The 11,213-nt window shown below is 48.3% G+C and overlaps 3 protein-coding genes across 3 annotated transcripts in view; 2 read left to right on the top strand and 1 right to left on the bottom strand.

The window, feature by feature from the left end:
* EFTUD2 (elongation factor Tu GTP binding domain containing 2) overlaps window positions 1–5,045 on the bottom strand; it is a 36,012-nt gene extending 30,967 nt beyond the window's left edge. The window contains exons 1-2 of the mRNA XM_054709433.1: window positions 4,991–5,045; window positions 927–1,035 (exon numbers count right to left, since the gene is read on the bottom strand). Coding sequence (XP_054565408.1) covers window positions 927–1,031 — 105 coding nt within the window. The 5' untranslated portion in view covers window positions 1,032–1,035; window positions 4,991–5,045. The remainder of the gene's footprint in view (window positions 1–926; window positions 1,036–4,990) is intronic.
* A 314-nt stretch (window positions 5,046–5,359) lies between these two features.
* Window positions 5,360–8,098, top strand: CCDC103 (coiled-coil domain containing 103). The gene is made up of 4 exons (XM_008149251.3): window positions 5,360–5,455; window positions 6,338–6,489; window positions 6,890–7,022; window positions 7,646–8,098. Exons 2-4 carry the CDS (start codon window positions 6,347–6,349, stop codon window positions 8,096–8,098), a joined length of 729 nt encoding a protein of 242 aa, XP_008147473.2. The 5' UTR covers window positions 5,360–5,455; window positions 6,338–6,346.
* A 2-nt stretch (window positions 8,099–8,100) lies between these two features.
* FAM187A (family with sequence similarity 187 member A) lies at window positions 8,101–10,890 on the top strand. Its single transcript, XM_008149535.3, has one exon. It carries the CDS (start codon window positions 9,333–9,335, stop codon window positions 10,575–10,577), a length of 1,245 nt encoding a protein of 414 aa, XP_008147757.2. The 5' UTR covers window positions 8,101–9,332; the 3' UTR covers window positions 10,578–10,890.
* Window positions 10,891–11,213: the final 323 nt, after the last annotated feature.

Consider the following 11,213-nt stretch of genomic DNA (forward strand, 5'->3'; position numbering starts at 1 on the left):
TCAAGATATATAATATCCACAGCATATTCCTGACCTATATCTCAATCTAGTAATTGTATCAAAAGGAAATTTTTATAAAACTCACACGAGCTTTCTAAGTGTTAAAGTCATCTGTTTTAAAACTCCTTCCGTAATTTTTACCATGCACGCACATCACACTTACTAGCCTGTAGTTTCTGAAATGCAGTGCCTTACCTCCATCTCTGAAAAGCAGGACGAGTTGCCTGATTCACTTTCTAGCACCACAGCCAGTCCTGTTTCTTAAAGATGACCACATGGCTCTCAGCTTACCTCTTCAAGGTCTCCCCCATCCAGGACCTAATGCATCTGGACTTGGAGCCTTGAACATACCCAAGGCCCCAAGATGCCCTCTTTTCACCTCACACATATGGCTTCAATTTTCCCCCCCCTGTGTTTTTTCTATTGTTTCTAGTTTGAAGGACATTTTTCCTGATGGAGAATACAGATGGTAGCCAGGACTGTTATTCTGCTTCTCTGCTGTTTTATTAATGTCACATCTCCAGCGATGAGCAGTGGGCCTACCTACTTCTTGCTTTGAACACTGCTAAAACATAAAAGCATCTTCAGTGTCTTTTGCAAGTCTCAGGCCACTCTGGACTTCATCCTCCACAGCTCTCCCGAAGGGGAGTCATAGGAAGCTGCACCTTCTCTTTCTACTGCTTTTATTCGTCTTTCAAAACCTGAGCTTATGAGGGAGTTCCCAGTGCAGCTGCACTTGGAAAAGGTGACTACCTTATATTTTCTTTTGGAACTTTAGTAGCTAAGTTTCTTAGGGCGGTATGAGACCCCAGGAGGTCATATTATAATGTACAAAGGTATATTATGGGAGCACAGAGGATTCAGTACTTCATTGTTTTGGTTTTTTTAAGAGGAGAGAAAAGAAAAAAGCAATATATTTGTCTTACCTCATCAAGATCTTTGGTCTCTCTGCCCAATTCATCATCATCTTCATCAGAATCTAGCTCTGGTCCAATATAATTCCCAAACTCATCATACAAGTCAGTATCCATGATGCTAAAATTGAAGAAGAGGAGTTAGATTCAGACATGGTAATCAAGGCCTCCACAACATGGTCCCACATGCAAATTTATAAACTTTATATGTCTAGGCTTATAGTTGACCACATCCCTTCACACATTTCCTTTCCAATTATACCAACTCATAGTCTCTGTTTACATACTCTTCTTCTTTTAATACTAAATAAAAAAATAATAATTTAATACTAGAAGGGTTCAAAACTAGTATAAATAACTTTCTTTTTCCTGAATTATTTGAGAACTAGAGGCCCAGTGCATGGGATTCGTGCACTGATGGGGGTGTGGCCTGCAGGGATCAACCTCCTGTGGGAGTGCCGCTCATCCCAGTCAGCCCAGCGGCGCTTCCACTGTGGGAGCGCACTGACTACCAGGGGGTAGCTCCTGTGTTGAGTGTCTGCCCCCTGGTGGTCAGTGTGCATCATAGCGACTGGTTGACCGGTTCTTCTGGTCGTTCCGCCATTAGGTCGCTGGGCTGTTATTATATAGGATAGGATAGGATAGGATAGGATAAGTTGCTGACACAATGCCTCATCACCACTTAAAAGTTTACTGTAGAAGTTGTCACATTATGGCCTGCGGCTAAATCTGGCCTGTTGCCTGATTTTATAAAGCCTCAAGCTAAGAATTTTACATTTTTAATAGTTGAAAAACCAAAAGAATAATATTCCATGATATGTGAAAATTAATGAAATTCAAATTTCAATGCCTATAAAAACAGCTTTATTGGAACACAGCCATACGCAATCATTTATATTGTCTATGGCCGCTTTCACACTGTAACAGCAGAGCTAAGTAGCTGCAACTGAGCCCATATGGCCCAGAAAGCCTAAAATATTTACTATAGAAAAGGCTGGCCAACTACTGCTTTCGTGTGTGTGATTCCTACAAACAAGAACATTCCCCTACATAATCACAATGCAACCATCAAACCCTGGCCGGTGCTGCTCAGCAGTTGGAGTGTCGGCCCTTGCACCGAAGGGTCTCAGGTTCGATTCCAGGTCAAGGGCATGTACCTGGGTTGCAGGTTCAATCCCCATGTGAGAAGCAACCAATCAAGTATCTCTCTCACATCAATGTTTCTCTCTTTTTTCCCCCTTCCCTCTCTTCCTTCCACTGCTCTAAAGATTAATGGAAAAAATATCCCCAAGTGAGAATTAACAAAAACAAAACAAAACAAATACAACCATCAAAATCAGAAAATCAGACACATTATTATCATCTAATTCACAGACCCCCAAACTTTCACAAACTGTTCTAACAACGTCCTGCACAGCAAAGGATCCAACCCAGAATTGCATGTTTGCATTTAGCAGTCATGTCTTTAGTCTCACTCTGGAACAGTTCCTGTCTTTCTTTGCCTCTTATGACTTAACACTTTTGAAGATTACAGGCTAGTAAGTTTGTAGAATGTCCCTTAACTTGGGTTTGCCTGATGTTTCCTAATGATTAGATTAAGGTTATGCATTTCTAGCAGGAACATCACAGATGTAATGCTGTGTTTTTGTTTTAAAATATATTTTTATTGATTTCAGAGAGGGAGAGGGAGAGATAGAAACATCAATGATGAGAGAGAATTAATGATTGGCTGCCTCCTGCACACCCCCTACTGGGGATCGAGCCTGCAACCCAGGCATGTGCCCTTGACCGGAATCGAACCCGGGACCCTTCAGTCCGCAGGCCGATGCTCTATCCACTCTGCAAAACCGGCTAGGGTGATGCTGTGTTCTTTTTAGTGCATCTGCTATCAGGTGGTATCGGATTTTAATCTGTCCCATTAGTGGTGATGTTACCTTAATCACTTGATTACAGTGGTGTCTGCCAGGCTTTTCTATTGTAAAGTTACTTGTTTTCTCTTTTTAATTAATAAGTATCTTGTGGTTTTCTCTACTTCAATTACTGAAATTCTATTCAAAGTACAGTTCAAATGCCACCCCTTTCAAGCTTTTCTGGATCCTCAATTTCTCACTCCTCTATGCTGCTACTGTCTTCTGCAGCTTTACCAGCATTTAATTGTTTTGAATGGCAGTTAACTGTACTGATTACTCTAACCAACAACTCTACAGCTTACAAGTAATAAACAACAGATCAGAGCATGGGTTAAGGGCTTGGGCTCTGGAACAGGAAGACTTGGATATGAGTCCTAACTTTTGTCACTTAATAACTATGTAACTTCAGGTAAGCTACTTCGACAATCTAAACCTGTTTCCTTAACTGGAAAATGGAATGCATAATTTCCATTGCATAAAAGGTTAAGAGAATTAAATAAAATAATGTGTGTAAAGAATTTATCAGAGTCCCAGTCTCAATAAATGGTAGCCAGCATTATGTTTTGGCTATTTAAAAAAATATATTTTTATTGATTTCAGAGAGGAAGGGAGAGTGAAAGAGAGATAGAAACATCAATGATGATAGAGGATCACTGACTGGTTGCCTCCTGCACACGCCCCCCCCTCCCCCAATGGGGACCGGGCATATGCCCTGACCGGGAATTGAACCAAGACCTCCTGGTTCATAGGTTGACACTCAACCACTGAGCCACGCCAGCTGGGCTGCTATTCTTTTTAAAAAATTTATCTTTATTGTTAAAAGTATTACAGATGGCCCCCTTTCCCCCCATTTACCCCCTCAATTTTTTGCTTATTAAAAAACATATTTTTTAAATTGATTTCAGAAAGGAAGGGAGAGATAGAAACATCAATGATGTGAGAGAAGCATTGATCAGCTGCCTCCTGCACACCCCCTACTGGGGATGGAGCCCACAACCCGGGGCATGTGCCCTGATTAGGAATTGAACCATGACCTCCTGGTTCATAGGTTGACACTCAACCACTGAGCCATGCCGACTGGGCATTTTTGGCTATTCTTAAGTCCAGGAATCCTGTGTTCTTTGTGCCTACCTGACAATGCAAAAGTAGGCACTGTTAAATATTAAATAAATGGAATGTTTAATTTTGAGATACTGTTATTTCTTGCAATAGGTTAATCCCTCTACCTCCCTCAATGCAACCTGTTGAGAGTGCTGATTGTAGACAAAATAGAGAAGTAAGAGCCCCAAGGACCAGTAGCTAACATAAACTATTATGATAACTTTAAATATGCATAGAGATTCTTTACACTTCCAAAGAGCTATCACATCTGTGCTCATTTCATTCTCCCAAATCCATGAAGTGACAGCAGAAATTTTTACATAAGGATATTCATGGGACAAACCAAGCTAATTTCTACTTCAGGGCCATTGTACTTGCTATTCTCCTCTGAAATGCTCTTCTTTTGGATATTTATACCTTGTTCCTTCATTTCACTCAGGTCTCTATGAAAATGTCACGTTTTCCGCGAAACCTTCAATTGTCACTCTATAAAAGTCCTCCATGCACACTCTCTGTTTTTATTATTATTAACATTTACCACCAGCTGGAATATAACTATCTATACATGTGTTTACTGTCATCCCCCCAACTACAATTTAAGCAAGGACTCCATTTCACTTAGTGCCTGGCACAATACAGGGCCTCAGTAAGTATTTGCTGAATGAATGAATGACTCCAACAAGGCACAGAGAAGATAGCTGACTTGCCTACAGTTGCACAAAGCCAGTAACTTTAGGCATCAAACCTCACTGCAGCTTCCCGCTACAATGCAGGCTCTCAAAGGAACACAGAATAAGCACGGAGTTTGGCACAGGAGTGAAGATGGCACAGGTGGAACCGGAGAGAGGGGACTGAACAGTGAGAGAATGACTCCTGCCCAGGGAAGGGGTTTTACGGGTAGACGGGGGGTGGGGGGGTGGCTTTCATTCCTTTCCCGTTCCACACTCCAATGTACCCATTTGTAAAGTAAAAGAGGCAGATAGCATATAAAGTCTCTTCCAGATCTGACATTAGTTTCCCTTCCCACCCGGAGCAACTTTCCCATCCCGTTGCGCTTCAACTCACCTGCCTCCCGCTCAGCCAAAACCTCCAAGCAGCCCAACGGAGCCCGCGCTTCCGGCCCACGCTGCGGCGCTGCCTGCGCCTGCTGTCCCGAAGGACCCCGCAGACGCCGCGGTCGCGTTTCTGCCGCGGACAGCCCTCTGCCTGAGGACTAGCTCGGAGGAATGGCGTCCGCGGACTCAGGAACGGGAGAGGTGGAGTTGTAAGGCCCCCAAACTGAGGCGTGAGCTACTCCAAACAGAGTGAGGCCTGAAGGGGCCTGAATCTGATCAGGCGCCTCGGGACCACACTGAAAGGGGGCCTTCGAGCCGATCACGTGGGCAGGCTGTGGGAGCAGTTGCTAGGCAACCACAGCGGCTGCGTCTGGTCGACACTGAGCTGTTCTGTTCCGGAGTATCTGAGAGTCCCCAGAGAAAGCAAGGGAACCAAGGCCAGGGCTGCTGGGGTGACAGTCAGGAGGGCAGGAGGGTTAGTTCTATTTATTCAATTACCGGGTAGGGCTCAGAACTGGACAGGAGCCAGAACATCTGAGTTCAATTCCTGGTCAGCCCAGCCCCCTTCTTGGTTGGGGTGGAGAGGGAGGGCTATTGGCTTGGTTGCAGACATCCCACTACCCTGCCCTAGGGCTGTTGATGATGCCTCAACCATAACATCTTGCTCAATGCACCAGGAATCTGAGGCTCAAAGAGCTCTCACAACAAGGAAAAGCAAGAGCCAAAACTAGAACCCATATAGGTGATCTCGCTGTAGAACAGGCCAATCAGCCTCATACGCGGAGGCTACAGAAGTCCAGTGGCAGAACTAAAGAGGGCTCCCAAGGACCTAGTCCTCCAGCCCTGGGCTGGACAGAGGAATTTGGGACAGGGATCATTTAAGCCCCTTCCTCTGCCACTTCTACTTGATTTCCTGCTCAATCATTGCATTTGGTTTGTGTGAAAAGTATTCTTTCTCATTAAAGACATTTAACGATGGATGAAATTTTATCCCTGGGCTCAAGAGCAGCTAACAATAGTTTCTGTTTTTCTTTAAGGTTCTCCTCAATCACAATAACTTGCTATGTGGAAGAGTGAAGGGACTGAATTCTGAGATCCATATGCTTCCTCATTGAAAGCGCCGATTCTTAGAGGCAGAAAACGAAATTAAGATATGGCTCCAAACTGAAAGTCATTCTATTTTCAGTGACAACAAATCTTAAGCATGCCCTCACTGTGTGACTCTATAAAGTAGAGAACTAGATTTTTGTAAACCATCCGGGAGTGCTTTGGGGTCATTTTGTGGGCTAGCAAAGAATCCACTTTCCTTCCCCTGTTACTGACCTTCCAATGATGCCCATTCTCTTTTCCTTCCCAGGCACAAGCCATGGAAAGGAATGACATCATTGACTTCAAGGCTCTGGAGAAAGAGTTGCAGGCTGCAGTTACTGCTGATGAGAAGTACCGGAGGGAGAACGCTGCCAAGTTACGGGCAGTGGAACAGAGGGTGGCTTCCTATGAGGAGTTCAGGTTGGCTGAATGTCATTTTTCTCAGGTCCCCCTGTTATGGTGGACTGTAGTGGATAAGAGCGCGTGCTTTGGAGTCAGACAATTCTGGGCTTAGTCCTGGTCTTGTCCTCTGCTACCTGTGCCATCTTGAGCAAGTCATTTAACCTCTGTGAGCCTCTATTCCTCATCTGTAAGAGAATAACCATTACTATGATCACATCAGTTATCACATGTAAGATTTTTGAGCAAGAATGTCTGGGACATGGGAAGCACCTAAAAGCTGCCAGCTGTTGTCGCTGCCATTGTTATTGTTGTCATATTGACCTGCCAACAGGTTCAGCCTATATCATGCACAGTCCAGCCACCTCACACCCACAGACATCATTAGGTCTGTCCCTTAATCTCTGTCCTTTGCCTGCAGGGGTATTGTCCTTGCATCACATCTCAAGCCACTGGAGCGGAAAGACAAGACAGGAGGAAAGAGGACTGTGCCCTGGAACTGTCACACTACTCCAAGAAGGACCACTCAGGACGAAACCACTGAGATCTCCCAGGTAGGTGGGGCCCAGCAGGATTCTCTGCCGTAAAGCTCCAGTCCTGTCTTCTTACAACACATACCTTTTCCTTATTTCTCATGTTAAGCCAACAGAGGCAGGTTTCTTCCTCTGATCCCAGAAAGAAGCACCATCGGATAGTGAGGGGAGTTAAATTGGGCAGGACAAATCGGAAAGTTGAGCTAGGCCGGTCCCTTTCAGTCAGTCCTTTAACTTGCATTCACAGCTCAGGTTGGGGTTGCTCTGGGTTATACGGTGTATAGTATAATGACCCTATGGCAGTGTTGGAAGGGAGACTAGCCTGTCAGGCCTTTAACACTCCCCTGGAGTTCTTTCTCTCTTCCTGAGGTTTTCAGTCGTCCCCTCTGCTCTGCTCAGAGTAAAAACCCTTACTCTCACATTCATCAGTAGGAATATCCTGGGACAACTGAGAATCTCAAACCAGGCCTGGGTTCTTGGAGACCCTCTCTCATCTGAAAAGGCGGCCGCCATGGACCACAGCCTTTCCAGTGCTCAGAGAGCAGTAGCAGAGTTCAGCTGAGAACCCCTAGGCTCCCCTCCCTCTCACTGTCACAGAGCAGCTGGAAAAGCTCTGGGTTCCCTCGTCTTCTTTCGCCATCCAGGAGAAAACACTCCTGCGGCCTGAGACCTCAGCAGAGTTCTACCGTGACTGGCGGCGATACTTGCGGAGTGGGCCAGAGCGCTACCAGGCCCTGCTGCAGCTCGGAGGTCCCAAGCTGGGCCGCCTCTTCCAGACGGACGTGGGGTTTGGACTTCTAGGGGAGCTGCTGATGGCACTGGCTGATCACGTGAGGCCGGCTGACCGGCTGGTGGTGCTGGGGATCTTGCGCAGCCTGGCCAGTACCGGGCGCTTTGCCCTGAACCTGAGCCTGATGAGCCACGCAGAGAGAGAGAGCTGCAGAAGCTTGTTTCAGAAGCTGCAGGCCATGGGCACCCCTACACCCAAGAAGGAGGGGCTCAGCCAGGAGGAGCAGGGTCTGGAGGAGCAGCCTGGTGGGCTCCAGGAGGAGGAAAGTCTCCTGCAAGAACTGCTGGGGTTGTACCAAGTGGATTGATGGGCCCCCCCGTGGTCATGGCAGCATGTTTTGGTTCTCTTGGGGGCTCTGCAGAACTGTAATAAGAATCCCACACCGAATTCCCTTCTCAACTTGAAATCTTCAGAGCGAAAGCTAGAATCTAATCTTCCCTCTTCTCCAGCCCCTCTGTGGCCTCATGTTCTGAACTGTGTAGATCCACAGGATGGTCAAGGGCCCAGAGAGTTAACCCTTTGCACTCGCTTGCTTTTTTCTCGATTCCTTTATTCTACTCGGGATTTAATTTTTTAAATACCCCAGATTTTACAAAGCGCGGCAGTAGAATAAAAAACTGGAGTTTCTTTTCATACAAACTTATTTATTTGGATTTTTTTATATTTCAAATTATTGATACATTCAATACAACTCGACATACGAGCTGCTACCAATGCTAACCGTGTCGAGTCACACTCGACATCCGAGTGCAAAAGGTTAAAAGAGCTTGGCTTCCCACCCTCACAGTCTGTCACGGCTGTGGCCCACAGCCCTGAAAGATGGGCGTGTGCCCCACCAAACGCTGGCTACACTAGTAAGGCCTCTACCCCAAAAGGGGGAAAAGGAAAATCATTAATCTTCCATAATAAACCAATACTGATCTCCATAGCTTTTAACAAGAATACTCGTAACGTAAACCCAATGAATGGACATTTAATCAGCAAATGGTCAAATGCTACCTCATTTGAGATGTATTTTTCCCCAGGGGCTGAGGTCCTGTGCAGGTTGGGTCTGGGAAAGCCCCAAGCCATCAATTTAGGTCTGGCCAACCTCCCAGGCTTCTTCCGATGGCCAGATGTGAAGGTGGTGGGTTTCCTTCGACTCCTGGATTAACCAAAGGGAAGACCTTTCCACCAGTCATCAGGGCAAGGCCTGGGGCAGGGAGGCAGAGATTTCCCTGACTAGCTCCTAGCCTTGCTTCTCGTTCCAGTTTCTCCTGACCCATTCTTGGGCGAGTGCCAGTGTTCTAGAAAGGGGAGAGAGGGCCAGGTTCTAGAATGGTTTTTCCTCGAGATCACATTGGAAGGGCATCTTGTCACATGAGGAGGGCATCCTGTACACCGGCCGGGAATAAATTGCCTTGGCTTTGGCCGCTTCCCCTGCAGATTGTTGCTTCTTTTCTTGGCTGCTTCATCCTTTCCTCCAGCAGTGAATTCTAGCAGCCTCATAGGTCTTTGGTGCCTTGGTTTCCCCCCTTCTGGCCCTCCCCCCCGCTTCAGGCATGAACCTGTCCCACATCATTGTGCTCCTGTGGGCATGGGGGAGCCTCCGGGCCTTTGAAATTGTGGAGAAGGAGAACATTTTTCAGAGGACCCCCTGCCCTGCTTTCCTGATGTTCGATAATGCAGCCTACCTGGCCGACATGAGCTTCGAGCTGCCCTGCCACTGTAAGCCCGAGGAGGTGTCCGCTGTCGTCTGGTACTATCAAGAGCGCCTGGGCAGCAGCCACACCAAGGTGCTGACGGACTTTGACGGGCAGGTGCTGACGGCGGCGTCCCACATACGGGTGGGCAGTGACCTGCTGGTCCGCTTCAGCATCCGCATGTTCAGCCTGCTGGTCTTCCGGGCCCAGCCTGAGGACTCGGGCCTGTATTTCTGCGGCACCCGCAAGGGGGACTACTTCTATGCCTACGATGTGGACATCCAGAGCAGCGAGGGGATGGTGGCCGCCTTCAAGGACCTGGGCCAGGAGCCCTTTGCAGACGAGTACCGTGGGAGCCTCCATGTCTTCACCACCTTCTGGGAGTGGACCCCCTGTGACCGCTGCGGGGTCCGAGGGGAGCAGTGGCGCATCGGCCTCTGCTATCTGCAGAGTCCAGACCTCTCCCCGCGCTACCGCAAGACAATGCCGGACGTGGTGTCCTGTGGCTCCCGGGCTGTGCCAAGGAAGCTTCAGGCCAAGGCCAGGGGCCACACCCCCGAGCTGCTGGTTCAGAGCTGCATGGTGCCCTGCAGGAATACCACGAAGATCCGGGGGAAGCTGATGGCCATTTTAAACTATGTGTCCAAAGTGGGCAGACGGCCCTGGCTGCCCCAGGTGCCCATTCAGTACCACCAGCAGAGGCTGAGTCACGGGCTCATCATCTCCTGTCCCGGGGCCCGGCCGGAGCAGGCCGTGGCCTGGGACAAGGACCGCCAGCACCTGTACCGCACCCAGTACTTGAAGGGCACCAACAGGTCCATGAGGGTGTTCATCGACCATGGCAACCATCTCCACATCCGCTTCACTCAGCTGGACGACAGGGGCATCTACTATTGCTGGCGGCAGGGCGAGCGGGTGGCTGGGTTCCGGCTGGGCGTGGCCTCTCAAGGGCGCTACAAGGTCTCATTCTCAGACCCCGAGGTCCGCTCCGCCTTGGAACTCACCCTGATAGGGTACCTGCTCATCACCGCAGTCTTCGTCACCGTTTGCCTTTGTCGTTGCTGCTGTTACGTATTTCGCTGTTTTCCCAGCTTTTCTCACTAGGTTCTCTCTCCACCCTCTCTGAAGACCAGTGGCGTCCAATGTGTTTGTTAAATGATTCCAGATGCTTCTGGGTGGGCACCCTGGGCTGGGACGTGTGGCAAGGGAGTGGGAACAAGTTGGTTAGTTAGTACATCCTGCTCCCTGTTTTCGTGGGCACATCTGGGACCTGATCTGGGAAGTGGAGACGCCTGGGGCAGGTGGGACATGGGGACGGAGGCTATGGTGGAAGTAGCCGAGGTGCACATGTCTTCTAACTTCGTCAGGTCAGAGAAGGAGGAAGGGAACCTCATATTTATTAAATGGCCTATTCAGTACTGAACAGTGTTTGAGGTGCTTTCTTTTCTTGCCTTTGAGGACTGCCAAGTGGGTGCTGGTTAAATTGGGGGTATCATGGAGAGGAAGGAAGAAAAGAATGGGGGAGCCACGCATATGTCCTCTCTGCCTTCCTCCCAGGCTTGTCCTGGGACCGGCTGGTAGAAAGGTAAAGACTAGGACAGAGGAAATAGGTGAGGAAAATGGAGGTCAAGTTCAGGGCTTTCCTGAGAGACTGCACCCATCCTGGAGACTGGGGGTGAGAAGAGGGGCTGGGAGCACAGGCGGGGGGTGGGGGGGCCCTAGGACTGCTAAGGCACAGCA

This window comes from Eptesicus fuscus, chromosome 20 (genome assembly GCF_027574615.1).
Source record: "Eptesicus fuscus isolate TK198812 chromosome 20, DD_ASM_mEF_20220401, whole genome shotgun sequence".
In the NCBI taxonomy this organism is placed as follows: domain Eukaryota; kingdom Metazoa; phylum Chordata; class Mammalia; order Chiroptera; family Vespertilionidae; genus Eptesicus; species Eptesicus fuscus.

Excerpts from the sequence above, each read along its gene's own strand:
- CCDC103 (XM_008149251.3), top strand. The coding sequence starts at position 6,347 with ATGGAAAGGAATGACATCATTGACTTCAAGGCTCTGGAGAAAGAGTTG. Across the intron at positions 6,490-6,889 it reads GCTTCCTATGAGGAGTTCAG|GGGTATTGTCCTTGCATCAC; the intron begins GTTGGCTGAATG and ends CTTTGCCTGCAG. Across the intron at positions 7,023-7,645 it reads AAACCACTGAGATCTCCCAG|GAGAAAACACTCCTGCGGCC; the intron begins GTAGGTGGGGCC and ends TTCGCCATCCAG.
- FAM187A (XM_008149535.3), top strand. The coding sequence starts at position 9,333 with ATGAACCTGTCCCACATCATTGTGCTCCTGTGGGCATGGGGGAGCCTC.